The sequence below is a fragment of the Lemur catta genome, chromosome 8, assembly GCF_020740605.2.
Source record: "Lemur catta isolate mLemCat1 chromosome 8, mLemCat1.pri, whole genome shotgun sequence".
Classification (NCBI taxonomy): domain Eukaryota; kingdom Metazoa; phylum Chordata; class Mammalia; order Primates; family Lemuridae; genus Lemur; species Lemur catta.
In genome coordinates, this window is record NC_059135.1 from 2,874,195 (window position 1) to 2,890,147 (window position 15,953).

Below are 15,953 nucleotides of genomic sequence, written 5' to 3' on the forward strand. Positions count from 1 at the left end.
TGATGAGATTGCAACAATTTAGTGACTTTCAGGCTCTACTTCTAATTCTAGTTCTCTTGCTATTTCTGCCATGTGTGCAGTGACTTCCTCTACCAAAGTCTTCAACCCCCTCAAAGTCATCCATAAGGGTAGAAATCAACTTCTAAACTCCAGGTAATGTTGATATTTTGACCTCCTCCCATGAATCACAAATGTTCTTAATGGCATCTAGAATGATAAATCCTTTCCAGAAAACTTTCAATTTGCTTTGCCCAGATCCATCAAAGAAATCAGTATATATGGCAGCTACAGCCTTACAAAATATATTTCTTTCTTTTTTTGTTGAGAGAGGGTCTTGCTCTGTCACCTAGGTGAGAGTGCAGTGGTGCAATTAGCTCACTGCAGCCTCAAACTCCCAGGCTTAGCGATCTGCCTGCAAAATATATTTCTTAAATAATAAGACTTGAAAGTTGAAATTACTCCTTGGTCCACGGGCTGAAGAATGGATGTTAGCAAGCATAAAAACAACTTTAATATCCTTGTACATCTCCATCAGAGCTCTTGGGTGACTAGGTGCATTGTTGATAAGGGGTAATATTTTGAAAGGAACCTTTTCCTGAGCAATAGGTCTTAAGAGCAGGCTAAAAAGATTCAGTAAATCATGCTGTAAACAGACGTGTTGTCACCGAGGCTTTGTTGTTCCACTTACAGAGCACAGGCACAGTAGAATTAGCATCATTCCTAAATACTCTTGAATTGTCAGAATGGTAAATGAGCATAGGCTTCCATTTAAAGTCACCAGCTATATTAGCTCCTAATAAGAGTCAGCCTGTCCTTTGAAGCTAGGCATTGACTTCTCTAGCTATGAAAGTCTTAGATGATATCCTCTAACAGAAAGCTATTTCTTCTACATTAAAAATCTGTTGTTTAGTGTATCAACTTTCATCAATTACCCTAGCTAGATGTTATGGATAACTTGCTACAGCTTATCCATCAGCACTTGCTGTTTCACCTTGCACTTTTATGTTATGGAGATGGCTTCTTTACTTAACCCGCATGAACCAACTGCTAGCTTCATACTTTTCTTCTGCAGCTTCCTCACCTCTCTCTGTCTTCAAGGAATTGAAGAGAGGAGCCTGCTCTAAATTAGATTTTGGCTTGAGAGAATGTTGCAGCTGGTGTGATCTATACAGAGCACACAAATTTTCTCTGTATCAGCAATAAAGCTATTTTGCTTTTTTGTCATTCATGTGTTCACTGGAGTGGCACTTTGCATTTCCTTGAAGAACTTGTCCTTTGCATTCACAGCTAGGCTAACTGGTGTGAGAGGCCTAGCTTTCCCTGAGCTTTTGAAATGTCTTCCTCATTTTTTGTAGAGATGGAGTCTTTCTACGTTGCCCACGCTGGTCTCAAAACTCCTGGCCTCAAGTGATCCTTCTGCCTCAGCTTCCTAAAGTGCTGAGACTACAGGTGTGAGCCACTGTGCCCACTGGCCATGATTATTTTTGATTGTATGTTCTTATTTATAAAATAAACTAACAAGTACAAAATTGTTGGCATAAATAATTTGAGGCCTAAAATGATATTATTTTCTTCCAGAGAAGTCTTACTTTCATTTCTTCCAGGCAGAATTCTGCCTGGAAGAATCCATAACCCAAGATCATCTCAATCTAATTTAGGGACTAAGTTCTGAAGCTGAGTTACAGTCCTTCTGAGGAACATGTATTTCTAGTTCAAACTTATTCTCAAGTACAGCCCTTTGGGGTCCCAACTCCCATGCTGAGAATTTACCAAGACCCCATTCCCCTGGCTGCAATGCTATCAAAATGGCCCATGAACTCCTTCCTAGCTTCCCCTCTGCAAATAATACTGGGGAAAGTGGCCCCAAACACTGGGCATACTTTGAGACTCCTCTTTGTACCCTGATCCAGTAATTCATCATTATCTTGACAGCTCATCAGTGCCTTCAAGCAGATGTTTTTTTTAATATTTATTCAGCTTTTCTAGTTGTTCTCAGTCGACAGTTGGCTTGCGTCATCTACACACCTATAACTGGAAACAGAAGTCTCTACTATTTTGTAAAAAGGTATTGTATATGTTCATCGGCAGTCATTTAAAAATATATAAACAAATTCTTTGATATGCCTTTCTTTAAGAGGTGGGGTTAAATTTCCCTCCCCTTGAGTGTGAGATGATGTAGGAATATTCATCTAATAGAATGTGACAAAATGATGGATTGTGATTCCTGAGGGTAGGACAAAGCAGCTTCCATCTTGCTCTCTTGCTCAGGGGAAGCCAGCTGCCACAATGTAAAAGCATTCAAAGAGTCCTATGGAAAGGCCCATGTAATAAGGAATCAAGGCCTCTTGCCAACAGCCATGTGAATGAGCCATTTTAGGAGATACTCCAGGCTCAGTGTGGCCTCTGGATGACTACGGTCCAGGCCAACTTCTTTACTGCAACATGAAAGACTCTGAACTAAAACTACCCAGCTAAGCCATCCTTGAATCTTAATCTGCAAACTGTGAGATGATAAATGTTAAACCAATCAATTTTGGGGTAAGTGGTTTTATATTAATAGTAATATGTTTGTTTTTAAATTTTACTATTTTTAATTCAATATTATTCATTTTATGTGAAAAATGAAATCAATAGCTTAAAATTTTAAAGTAATATTTAGATAAAAAAGAATATGATTGTTTTACCTCTTGTTTTTATTCCTAACTGGAAGCAGAGTTTTTCAAAACAGATGAAGTCATTTCCACAATAGTATTAATAGATAAGCCATTCAGAAAACCTTTATGATTTATTCTTACTTCCTGAAGAGCTTCTATAATATGGTCTCTATGCAAAAGGAAAACATACATGAGCATTTGTCTTTTTCAAAGTAACACATTCAGACTATAGCTAAGTTTTTGAATTGAACTATGCTTTTACACAAAAAGCTTAAAACCAATTAAAATATAACTTTAGTTGTCACCTGCTGACTTCTGGATGTAATTCAGCCAGTCTCTTCATGATCTTGGTGAAGCTACGCAAGTTCAACGTATTTGGAGGTATGAATCTAATAGGTGCATCTGGTAATAATTTAGCAGATTCAATTTGTTTACAATTCTTCTTGACACCCTAAGTGAGCATTTTAAAAGTTTTCTTAAAACCATTACATAGAGATAATCCAGCTTATTCAATTAAAATAAATTTTAAAATTATAAATAAAATCAAATGTTCTAAAAATTTTACTTTTAAGATTATTTATACCAAGTAAATTTACTTCAGCTGTGTTCAGGGCCATGTATTAAAAAAATATGCCCAACATATTTTTTTATAGTAATGATAAAGTCTATGAGACTATGTCTAAATCAGCCTTTCTCAACTGGGATTCCTCCTCTGAACCACAGAACACAGAAAATGATGTAACTATTTTCTCAACCTTCCCAAAGACAGGACATAACTAGATCCATTCTAGATGCACAGGAGAGAGGTTAACCTATTAAATAAAATGAATGTTTTAGGCTTAGGGCATTAAAGCTTAATTCTTTTAATCAATCCAACTGAGAAAGGCTGGTCTGAAGAGTAACTGTAAATATTCTATATTTTATTTACTAAATACTGTATGTAATGAACACAAACTATATGCCCAGAATTATGTCACAGGTTATGGGGGGAAAATAGTAATATAAAGTGCAGTCCCCTTCACTTGTGAAAAGATAAAATGATTAATTGGTTACTATTAACCATGCAAGTAGACTATAAATTGTGGGAAACCACTGTAAATCCCATCAAAGTTCAACAAAGGAACAGCTCAGACTTTAAATCTTAGATGAAAAGTCAGGGAAAAATACATAAAATATTAGCTGTGTCACATCAGAATATTACATTTTACTTATTGCCATATCTCCCCCCACTAGATTTAAGCTTCATATAAAAACACAGATTTTTGTCTATTTTGTTCACTGTTGCTTTCCCAATTCCTAGAATAATGTACACACAGTTGGTATGTAATGTCTTTGTTGAATAAATAAAAGATTGGAATGTGATAGTTTAAAGTGATAGTTGAAACCACAGAATAAATGAGCTCTCCAAGAAAAAGCCAAATTACTGCTATGTAATAGCAACGATAATAGCTATACTTACCGAGTACATTCAAGAATGTTTCTGTATTAAGCCCATTTAACCTTCTAAATGTTTGAGGTAAGAACTATTATCCTCATTTTAAGATAAAAAGCTCAGAGAGTGAGGTAACTCTCCCAGAGTCACAGGATGAGTAGGAGGTAGAACCAGGTTATAAATATAAAAGTTGTTTTTAATCATCATGATTTTGCCTCTCATTGTAGACAATAAATATTTTCTAAACAAATGAACAGAATGTTGAGAATCTGAGAAAAAGAAAAAGGGAAAAAGAAATTGCTACAAAGTTGGGAGCACTTGGAGTATAGTTTAACAAAGATGGTACAAGGAGCTTCCCTCTCCATATACTCTAAGACAACTACCACTGACAGCCCACAGGGCCCTAGTTATACCTTCCCTCTGCCAACCTCACAGCCCACTGCCACAGCTGGACCAAGAAGGTTGTCTTTTGAGCTAATTTAAGACAAGAATCACAAGCTGGATCAATTATATTTCCTGTTAAAGAATGTGGAATTGGAATATGAAGCAAATTAATCTGTCAAACTGAAAATACTGTAGAGTCAGAATTAAGTAAAACAAAGCCAAGTGGGGGCAGAAAACAGTCATGAGCAGAGAAAACCAGTGTGCAGAGAGGAGGAGGAGAATGAATACAGAGACGCAGAGGCAAGAAACCATATTAATTGCTACATAAGAAGAGAGAGGAGAAGCCACAGTTCTCAAACCTTCTGTTTAGGTCCCTGTGTAACCTAATTGTACTTTGTTTCCTTCTTTCCTATTGTGGAAAGAAGGAAACAAAAAATCCATCATAAACATAAAGTGTCACTGAGATGAGAGGAAAAGAGTTTCAAGAAAGAAATAACTAATTTTGAGGAGGCCAAGGAGTCAAGAAGAAGGCAGATGGGGAAAGACCAGTAAAAAGGTCACCAGTGACAACGGAAAGAGCAGTTCAAGTGAAAGTGTAACGACTGAAGTCCGATTATTAGGACAAAGGAGAGAAGCAATCAAAGAAATTGAGACATTGTATATAAATCACTTCATTGAGAAGTTTGGCAATAAGAACACAGGACAGATAAGGATAGTAACGTCAAAGGAGTGCAAAGTCAAGTGAAATTCCTGTCAGGATAAAGAAGGGCTCTGCCTGACTGCGAGTAGAGACAAAGGGCTGTGAGTGGAAATCGTAATGGTATAGAAAAGGAATGTGATAACTCCAGGAATTAGGAAAAGATTGGAAAACAGACATAGTTAAAAGAGCTCCCTTTATCTTATTAAGGTAAAAATTTAGATTTATTTATTCAACAAATATTTATTCTTTCATCCACTTATTAAAAAGGGATTTGTGCTCATCTGTAGATTCAAAGTAACCCCAATAAAAATCCAAGTAGGATTTTTGTTATAGATAGACAAGCTGAATTATAAAATTTATACAGCAAGACAAAGAGACTAGAACAGCCACGATTTAAAAAAATAATAAAGTTAGAGGGCTCATTCCACCTGATTTCAAGAGTTACTATAAAGCTACAGTAATCAAGGCCGTGTAGTATGGGTGGAAAAATAGATAAACAGTTCAATGGAACTGTTACAGTCTAGAAACAGATCCACACAAATAGGGGCAATTGATTTTTGGACAAGGTGCAAAGGTAATTCAATGGAAATTAGATAGTCTTCTCAACAAATGACACTGGAACAATTCGATATGCAAAATAGAAACAAATGCAAATAAACAAAACCACCACAATTCAACCTGAAACAATATATAAAAATTAACTCAAAACCTTTGTGACCTTGAATTATGCTAACATCTCTTGGCTACAACACTAAAAAGTATAAGTTATAAAAGCAAAATTAATAGATTATACTTTATCAAAATTAAAACCCCCTGCTGAGAAAGATACTGTTAAGATGAAAAGACAAGGCACAAGCTGAGAAGAATTATTTGCAGTTTATGTATCTATCTGATAAAGAATTCAAGACTCGGTAAGAAAATAACTGAATAAAAATGAGAAATACATGAACAGGAATGAAATACTGATACACACAACAGCATGGATCAACGTCAAATGCATTAAGCTAAGTGAAAGAAGCCAGACTACTGGGGCTACATAGTATGATTTCATTTACATGACATTCTGAAAAAGGTAAAATTGTAAGAACAGGAAATATATCAGAGCATGAGAGAAATTTCTGGAATGATGAAACTGTTTTGTATCTTGATTATGGTGGTGGTTACTTGCCTGTATGCATTCATCTAAAGTCATAGACACCAAAACGTGCATTTTACTGTATGTACATTAAAAAGAAAGATCTGTGGAATGCCTACGGGATCCCAGGCATTTGGCTGAGCAGTGGAAAGAGTGAACAAAGCAAACTTCCATCATTTTCCACATAGTGTTTAAAACCTCAGTGAGGTACAGATGAGGGCACAGGAAAATAAAATGACTACATTTTATGGTTTTAACAATTTTGAGATAAAGTTAGCTATAAAAATGATAAAAGTATAATAATTAGTTACTTACAGAGTAAAGTAAGTATATTCTTCTTCAAGAATAAAGAAGAAAAAAAAGACTGTAAAGCAGCAGTCCCCCACCTTTTTGGCACAAGGGCCTGGTTTCATGGAAGACAATTTTTCCATGGACTAGGCTGGGTGGTAGATGAGGAGGATAGTTTTGCAATGACTCAAGTGCATTACATTTATTGTACACTTTATTTCTATATTACTACATTGTCACTTGCCACTCCCTGATAGGGTTTTGATATTAGTCTGCAAGTAATTGATTTATTATGGTCTCTGTGCAGTCAACCCTCTTTGCTAATGATCCCTTGCGTGTGCAGTTTACAGTAGGGTTGGAGCTCTTATGAGAATCTAATTCCACGGCTGATCTGACAGGAGGCGGAGCTCAGGCGGTGATGCAAGTGACGGGGAGCAGCTATAAATACAGATGAAACTTTGCTCATTCACCCGCTGCTCACCTCCTGTTGTGCAGCCCAGTTCCTAACAGGCCACAGACTGGTACCAGTCTGTGGTCCAGGGATTGGGGACTGCAGCTGTAAAGGGCTGGCAAAGACCCTAAAGTTAAAAAGAATGAGTTTCTCTTTAGCTAGGTCTATAAAGATCTAGATTTATACCCAGGAACAACTGGAATTGTACAAAAGCAGGTTAGGGTGGATCCAAGGTTAAAAACAATTCAGATTACTGCTCTCATTCCCACTTCACGACTACTGATACTGGAGTTATTTTTTCTACAAAGCTACTTATAGCAACATGGCATGTACAAAGACCATTTAAGGGATATGTCAAGGAAACTAACCTTCTGGTCAAAAGAAAAAAACTCACTGTCTTGCTCAGATCCCAGCTGCCTTGGCCTAGTTCTGGGCAATCTAGGAACAGGGATGGCTGAGTTGATTTCTTTGTCTGTGCTTTTCTCCAAATTATTCAAACTAGTTTTATTCCCAAATTTGGAGGCAAGTGGTGACGGGTATTCTCCAGGAGTTTTAACAAGCCGCACATTTACTGATTTTCCATTTATTTCTAGCCCATTCATTTCTTTCACAGCCATCTTTGCATCACTGTTTTTTTTGAAAGCAAGAGATGCATATCTAAAATAGAAAAGCAGAAGACCAAAAGGTTTTCATTAATGACTTTAAATTACCTCAAACTTAATTTCGTAACCACTAGTTCAAATATGGTTTTCACAATAATAAATGCTCTTATAAAGGTTGATATACTTAGCTTGAATCAGGAAGAATATTTATTTAGGATAACTAAATAAAAATCAAAGATGGGAAATAAAAGATAGTGAGCATTTCTCATGAATTATCTCCTATTAATTTTATATTAAAATTTAATGTAAAACATTTGCAAAGCTGATTTATGATAAAGTTGCAGAGATTAGCAATCTGGGGACTAGTTATTTATACTAAAAAAATTAAAATTAATTCCTATATTCAAACATAACCTCCAGATGACTCAAAGGCTTGCAATGTGAAAGTCAAAATTTAAAACATTTACCAGAATATTTAAGAGAATATCTTTGTGGCCTTGCTGTGGGAAAATATGTAGACCAAAAAAAAAAAAAAAAAAAAAAAAGTTGGAAAATCTAATCAGAATTTTAACCATATAATTGAGGAAGTCAGGCAAGAGCTATTCCTATAAAAGCACCAGACCTAGTCAGTGTCAGTGGAAGGATATATACCAAATCTGAAAAGTGGTTGTTTTCAAATGATGAGACTACGAATAATTTTTTATAACCTCCTTGTATTTTTGCATTTAACTATATTTTCTAAATTTCCACACAGTATGTATGATACTTAAGAAAAAAAAACCCACAAAGTTTTTTTTAAGTATTCAACAAGATACTAAAAGAATCTTTCACATCAGGTAATACTCATAGGATTATAATACTACTTTAATATAATGAAATGTATTAATACCACATTAATGAGTAAAATTTAAAAAGCATATAATCTTAGGTGACTCCATTAAATAAAATTAAACACCTATGTTTTAACAAATTTCAACCCCAACTACAAACAGGATTCTTTCTTAATTGATAAAGATTTTCATATCTGCAATGAACAACCATCATTTTTTATAAGAAGACAGTAAAGGTATTTCCATTAAGCCATCACCATTGTGATTTGATACTTTTGAATGATCTGACAATGTAGTAACATACATATTGGAAGAGATTATATACAGATGATGTAGCTATCTACCTAAAAAGTATAAAAGTGTCGTCTACAAAGCAATTAAAATCAGAAATAATAGAATACAATTTTTTGTGCATCTACTATCTGCCAGGCTTTACTCCTAGTGCTTTACATATTTAACTCATAATAGTTTCACAACAATGCTATGACAGTACTATTAACCTCACTTTATAGACAAAGAGGCTGAGGTACAAAAAGGTTAAGTAAATTGCCCAAATTTATTCATCAAGTTGCTGATAGAACTGGGAACGAACAAAAGTTATCTATTTCTGGAGCCTATTCTCCTTAACTAAGGCACTCTACTACTTTCCCTACGAAACAGTAAGTAACAAGATAAAGTACACAAAAGTCAGTAAGTCTGGTATATACCACTAATAACAAGCTACAAAGTATAAATCAAAGAAAGATCTGATTAAGAACAGCACAAACTAATGCCTGAAGCTATTTGTCTATAATGACAGCAACTATATGTCTACGTGTCCCTTATACTAGCCTGGGACACTCCTGTGGGAATGGCCTTTGACTTTATCACCACTGTGGCTGATGTTTGGTACAGAACCTCTAGTGAACAGCAGGCACAGAGTAATGCACATTTGACTGAATTTGGGAAACACACACCTGTAATTAGTAGAAGAATCATAAATTGAAATTTCAGAAACTTGGTATTTCTGGAAATGAGACCTTAAATCAGCCTAAAAAAAAGAGAAATAAGTTTGTGAAAAGTAGAAAAACAAATAATCATAATATGAACAATTAATAAATTTAAAAATGAAGTTCAAAAAAGAAATCTTGGCATACCTCAGATACTGAAGGGCAGAGACCACCAACATGTATCAAATAACCTTTATCTCTTCGTAAGGGTTCAACATTCATTTCTGCTTGTAGAAAAACACAATATACAACAGAAATGATCATTATTGTGTCAAGATGTTTAAGAGAAAATCAAAAACTGCTAAATATTTCATGGTTTCTTTTTACTATCAGAAAGCTTATTATACAGTTATCAGCAAATATCAGCAAGACTAGACTGAAGACCAAATGCATGGAGTATAGTGTTAAGATTTCTTGGCCTTAATCATATTATCTTAAAAAATAAATGGGTTGGATTAGTTGATATTAAGTTTCTCATAGCTCAAATGAATAAATTACATCTAAATGGAGTAATCACTTACAGCTAGCTGTCCCTTGGTATCCCCGGGGGATTGGTTCTAGGACTCCCTGCGGATACCAAGATCTGAGGATGCTCAAATCCCTTATACAAAATGGCATAGTATTTGCATATAATCTACACACATCCTCCTGTATACTTTAAATCATCTCTAGATTACTTATAATACCTAATACAATGTAAATTCTATATAAATAGTTGTTATGCTGTATTGTTTAGGAAATAATGACAAGAAAGTTGGTTGAATCCATGAATATAGAACCCATAGGCTGACTATACATCACGACTAAAAAAAGTCTGTCATTTGTCTCTGGTTCAGAGAAGTGCTATGAGAACACAATGTACACAGGGTGTTAGTGCTGGCTAGAGCTAGTGGTTTGAGAGACCTCTTTACACACATTCCTTTGTTGGGGAAATAGCGCACCAAGAAAACCTTTCAATCAGACAAATATCAACAACAGGTATTATACAGCTTGTGATAATGTTAAGAGCACATAAGAAAACAAGAGACAAATTACTTGAGTTAGCATGATTTTGGAAACCACAAATACTAGGATTATAGATAATTTTTTTCTTGCTTGATAAAAAAAATTCAAAATTCTTACACTGCAATCTCATAATCAATATTGTGAAGGGAACCTGGTCTGAAATCAAAAAAGATTCACTAAATTGAGATTTGAATTACTAGCAAATCCTATACCTGGCATATAGGGAGTAAACAAATATTGTTGAATGAATCCATGAGTACGTTTACTTATGTTTTAATAATTTTTAAATAATAATGGGAGACTTGTAAATTTTGTTGTTTTCATTAAGTAATAATAGTAACAAGAGTAGCCTAGCACTTATTGAATGCTCTGCTCCAGGCAATATGCTAAGCACTTTATATACACATCATCTCACATGATTCTCCCAACTACCCCATGAGGGAGCTATTATTAATATTATTTCCATTTTACAGATGATGTTACTGAGGCCATAGGAGTTTAGGTCGCAAACCTGTTAAGTATTAGTGCTAAAATTCAGGCAGAGTCTTTTATCTTTAGGTAATTAATACCTAACCTTCTTCATTAACTTACTTCATTTAATTTGTTAATCTCTTTGGATTACAAATGTATTCTACAGAGAAAATAGTGAAACTACCTAGCTTTACATTTTTATATTGCAGTGAAAAAGAAGAGATACAGTACATACAGTAAAGGAGTCAGAAGGTATACATTACACCTATCACCTAACCCTTCACTAATTCAATACAAAATATCTACTGGATACCCTATGGGCTGCATGCTGTACTTGGCAGTGAACAAAAATCCCTGATCTTGCTGAGCTAATATGTAAGGGTGGGAAGGCAGTCAACCAAGTAATCAATCAAGTATCAAGTAAGCAAAACACACAGTATTGTGACAAGTGATATGGTGGAAAATAATGCAAGGCAAGAAAAAAAGTTACTATAAAATCAGATGATATAATATTATTTTAAGTTGTATATATGTATTAATATATGCATAAAGAAATGCATTGAAATGGTCACTAAAATATTCATAGTGGTTACTGCAGGTTGGAGAAACCAGGTAATTTTAATTTTCTTATATTTTCATATTTTATTTAAAAACCTTAATAAGCCATTATTTATACAAGCAGAAAAAAAATAAAACCATTGCTAATATGGAAAATTTAAAAACCCACAGAAATATACAGATAAAAATAAAGGAAGGTAGCATAGCTATCACAAGAAATGATAGAATAATCACAGGCACTAGAGAAAATTCTAACTATTGAAAGCATTTAAAGGACCATCTAAAGATGAAAATATTCCTGAAATAGATGAAATTACTAAAGTGAGGGAAAGCAAATAGTTTTCATCACTAACACCAATTTGATAGATTAGTGCTGGTTACCTGATGAAAACTGAGAAGTTGGTTTTGTTCACCAGGTAACCACACCTGGAAAGTGTCCAATGAGGGCTCAGTGGAAAAGGATGCAGGTTATCTACTTGCTAACTAAATCTTGGATTTAAGCTTTTAGCAATTTTCTGCTCTTTAAAAAGTTGACCTCCAACTGGCCAATTTCTCATTTTGTATAAAGAAAAGCCACAAACAGAAATAAAATATTAAAATAGCCCAGTCACCCAACACAACAAAGCAGCAGCTAAGCATTATTTTTACAAATAGGTTAGGATTTCTCAGTAAATTGTTAAACCAACCTAGTGGAAATTTCGGATTCCATCTATCTTGTTCTATTTGATTTTCTTGTATTCCTGAGAAGTCAACTCCTGTCAGGTTTTCTTTAGCATCAAACCAGTCTTCACTTATTTCTTGGTAATTTCTACAGTCTAATAAATTCAAAACAATGAGCTATGAATTACCTATAAGGTTTAACCCTCTGAAAAGTTATCTAAAAAACATGATGAATCACGATGATGTTATTTGTTTTACATATAAATCTAAAGATGAATATTAAGCAATATAAGACAACCAAGCATAAAGATTCCGTGAGAAGGGATTTCAGCAGTCCCAAAATAAAAAGTTCTTTTCAGTTTAAGTGATCTGCTTCCTAGTTTCCCTTTAATTAATACTGATTCCCAGTTTATTAAAACTGTTAATTTTCTGATTTTTCAATTGTTCTTTATTGGAAAAAAGACATTATCTTTATATACAGAATAACAGAAAACTTCTTTAAAAGGACTAAATAGTGCTGCAGCTCTTTATATTATTAAAATTAATGATCTTTTTGGAATGACCATAATCTCTTTTAATAGAGGACAAAACTAAAAAAATGTACACAATTTACAGAGATATAATTAGACAAGAAAGAGTTTTCATATTGGAAACATGAAGCAGAAGAATAAAAGTCCATATTATTATTCAGCATTATCAGATATATTAGGTGACTTTAAAGACAAGTCAAGCAAAAATAATAAGAACATACTTAACATGCACAATCAGAATGATGCCAATTTAGTCAATTAAAAATATTTATTTTGATTTAATGAATAAACACTAGAGATATTTTAAACCTTGTTTTCTGGCAACTATGAAAGATAATATATTTTTATACTAACCTTTATCATCAAGTTTCAGTTGATCAAAGTCTACATTTATATCACCATTTTTTAAACCATCTTTCTTGGGTGATGTATCTTGTTTAGGATGACTATTGTCAGATAACAAAGATATCTGAGGATTAATAAAAACAATAATAAGGACTAACAATTACTGCGGTCTTACTACGTGACAGGCACTCTTCACTGGCATTATTTAGCCCTTACAATAATGAAGGCTATGAGAGTAAAACCATCAACTTGACTTCACAGATGAGAAAACTGAATCTAAGAAACTTACTGTGCCAAGTCACAGTTAACAAGAATTAGGATTTGAATCCAGTCTGTCTATAGTTACTATGTGCTAACACTAGTATTTTGCAAAGTATGGCATATACACACGAGAAGTACTTGAGATAATTTTTGGAGGTACATATAAATATTGATAACATTAACCTTTAACAGTTACATATTTAATTTAGTATATGCTTATGTATATCTTTTATTTATGGGAAGTAATATTTCTTTCCTATATGTAAGAGTGAATTGTTTACACTTAAATTTTTATAAAAAGGAGAATCATTTAAAGAAAAATACAGAATAACTAACATTATAGGTAATATAGTGCTATGGTTAATTGTGAAGATGGTACATGAATAGCTGAAATTTAGAAATACTATACTTTCATGCATAACTAATTTAATGAGACAGGGACTAAAATGTAATCCCAACTTAAAATAGACATTGTCTTATAGCCAAAAGATTATAAAAATTATGTTACATCTGCATCTTGTACTTTTAAAAATAATTTGTTTTCTCTCTAAATAAACAGGTTATACCATTGGTACCATTACAATGAAAATAAAACCCTTAAGAATTATCATATAGTACTAAATGTACAAATTGTTGAAGCAAAGTATTAATATGTAAGAAATTTAAGTACATAAAAATCTAGTTATGAATCTGTTAATTCTTTGTGGATAACTGAGTTCTTTAAAAAAACAATTTAACAATAGAATAATTTGTTAAAGCAATTTACTTTTTATCATTCATGTTAGTAGAAAGGAACATATATTAACCAAGTATTTCACTTTGGACTTGGGAATCCATCTTGGGGAATTACCTAAGACCACTCAAATAATGAAACCATAAGGTTAAGACCAAAGTCAGAAAAGCAGAAATAAACTTCAGCTTTCCTATCCATTGCCTCCTCACTTGATAATGGAATGTAACTTATGTTACTATAACACTTTATAATTTGCAGGGTGTTCTTATATAGATTAAACCATCTTTCTTGACTGTCATCTGACCAAGATTCCCTTGGGGCAATAAGAGAGAATGAGAAAACCTATGAGAGGCATTTAAAGACTATTTTCATCATTTCAACAAAGGAGAAATTAAAACTTTTCCCTGCCTAAAATAAATGGAACAGTATTTTATTCTGCTTCATGAGATGAAGGTGCATGATATTAGTTTTAACTACACTCACGCAACATGATGGTGGCTATATATCATGGATTTGCCTGGGACAGTCCAGATTTATACCTACTGCTGTGGTGAATGATTAACATTACTCTCTTTCATCCTCAAAAGTCTACTGATTTGGTGATAAATTATATGCTTATCCTACTCAAAATATATTGCTGATATCCGTTTGATTAGGCTTAAATACACCATTATGTTCCTCATAATTAGTTATCTCTCTCAAATGGTAGTATATAAAGTAAGCTAGTTGAGTGAAAAGAACGATGTCGGAGTCTCTAAAAATTATAGTTTACTTAAGCCATAAAATTAAAGATTTATACAGATGAACTTTCTAACAATCTTACTTGAGAGAGTGTCTTTTTTACGTTCGAAGAAACATCAACATCCTGAGCACTCTCATTATCTAGTTCAGAATCTCCTCCTGAAAAGCTAAAAAGATAAACACTTCAGAAGGAATAAGATCAAAATGTTTGATAGCAGACTATAGTTAACAATGTATTTTATATTTCAAAACAGCTAGAAGACAGGACTTCAAATGTTCCCAACACAGAAATAATAAATATTAAATATATGAGGTGATGGATATCCTAAATACCCTGAACTTGATTATTACACATCCTATGCATGTAACAAAACATTACATGTACCCTACAAATATGTACAAATATTACATATCAGTAAAAAAGAGAAACACTTCATTAAAGAATTCATCAATGTTTTAAATAGGGACCAAAACAGAAAATTTAAAGTTAACTGGATTAAGTGATTTTAAAGATTTAATGAGTTCTAAATTAGATGAAATCAACTCACACATGTGATTCTTCTTTCATCAGCTGTAAAGACAGAAAAGAAAAATCTGTTTAAAATGTTTTCTGTCTAAATGAAGTAAAATTTTTATTCCTAAAACATATATACATACCCTGGAAGCAAAAGTAGAGAAGGTAGATAACAATTTTGATTCTACTGACAGTGGGGGCAGCTCTTCCAGTGGTATGCCCTTGTGTATTTTCTCTTTCAAACTCACATATCTAACTTTTAAGTCTCCCAAAAGAGATAGTAGTGCCGATCCTAACTCCTTCTTAGCAGAATTACTTGATAAATTCCTGTTCAAAATTTAAGTTCACAAAACAAAATTATTTAGGCCCAAGTCATCCATTTAACACTAATATTAATGTATTACATACTTAGTTCTAACTCTCTAGATCTTAAATTTTTTCTTTTAAATGTTGAGTAAAAGAAAGTGAACCACAATTAATGTGCTTTTCTAAGGGCAGTACAAATACTCTCAACAGATAAACCAGAGGGAATGTGGTAGAATGTCATGCAAACCCCCCCTGACTTCATTCTTACTTGGACTTACATAAAGTTCAAACATATTACTTTTTCTAGGAAAAGTCCATTACCCCTAGGCCAGCTAACAAGCCCAGTTACACTCTACCCCTCATT

General features: G+C 33.5%; 1 protein-coding gene across 1 annotated transcript in view; it reads right to left on the reverse strand.

Annotated features, from left to right (window-relative positions):
- Positions 1 to 2,699: 2,699 nt before the first annotated feature.
- Positions 2,700 to 15,953, reverse strand: part of RBM44 (RNA binding motif protein 44) — a 31,607-nt gene continuing 18,353 nt past the window's right edge. The window contains exons 6-15 of the mRNA XM_045558678.1: positions 15,427 to 15,610; positions 15,318 to 15,340; positions 14,852 to 14,936; positions 13,044 to 13,158; positions 12,186 to 12,314; positions 9,613 to 9,689; positions 9,433 to 9,506; positions 7,413 to 7,701; positions 2,960 to 3,105; positions 2,700 to 2,823 (exon numbers count right to left, since the gene is read on the reverse strand). Coding sequence (XP_045414634.1) covers positions 2,700 to 2,823; positions 2,960 to 3,105; positions 7,413 to 7,701; positions 9,433 to 9,506; positions 9,613 to 9,689; positions 12,186 to 12,314; positions 13,044 to 13,158; positions 14,852 to 14,936; positions 15,318 to 15,340; positions 15,427 to 15,610 — 1,246 coding nt within the window. The remainder of the gene's footprint in view (positions 2,824 to 2,959; positions 3,106 to 7,412; positions 7,702 to 9,432; positions 9,507 to 9,612; positions 9,690 to 12,185; positions 12,315 to 13,043; positions 13,159 to 14,851; positions 14,937 to 15,317; positions 15,341 to 15,426; positions 15,611 to 15,953) is intronic.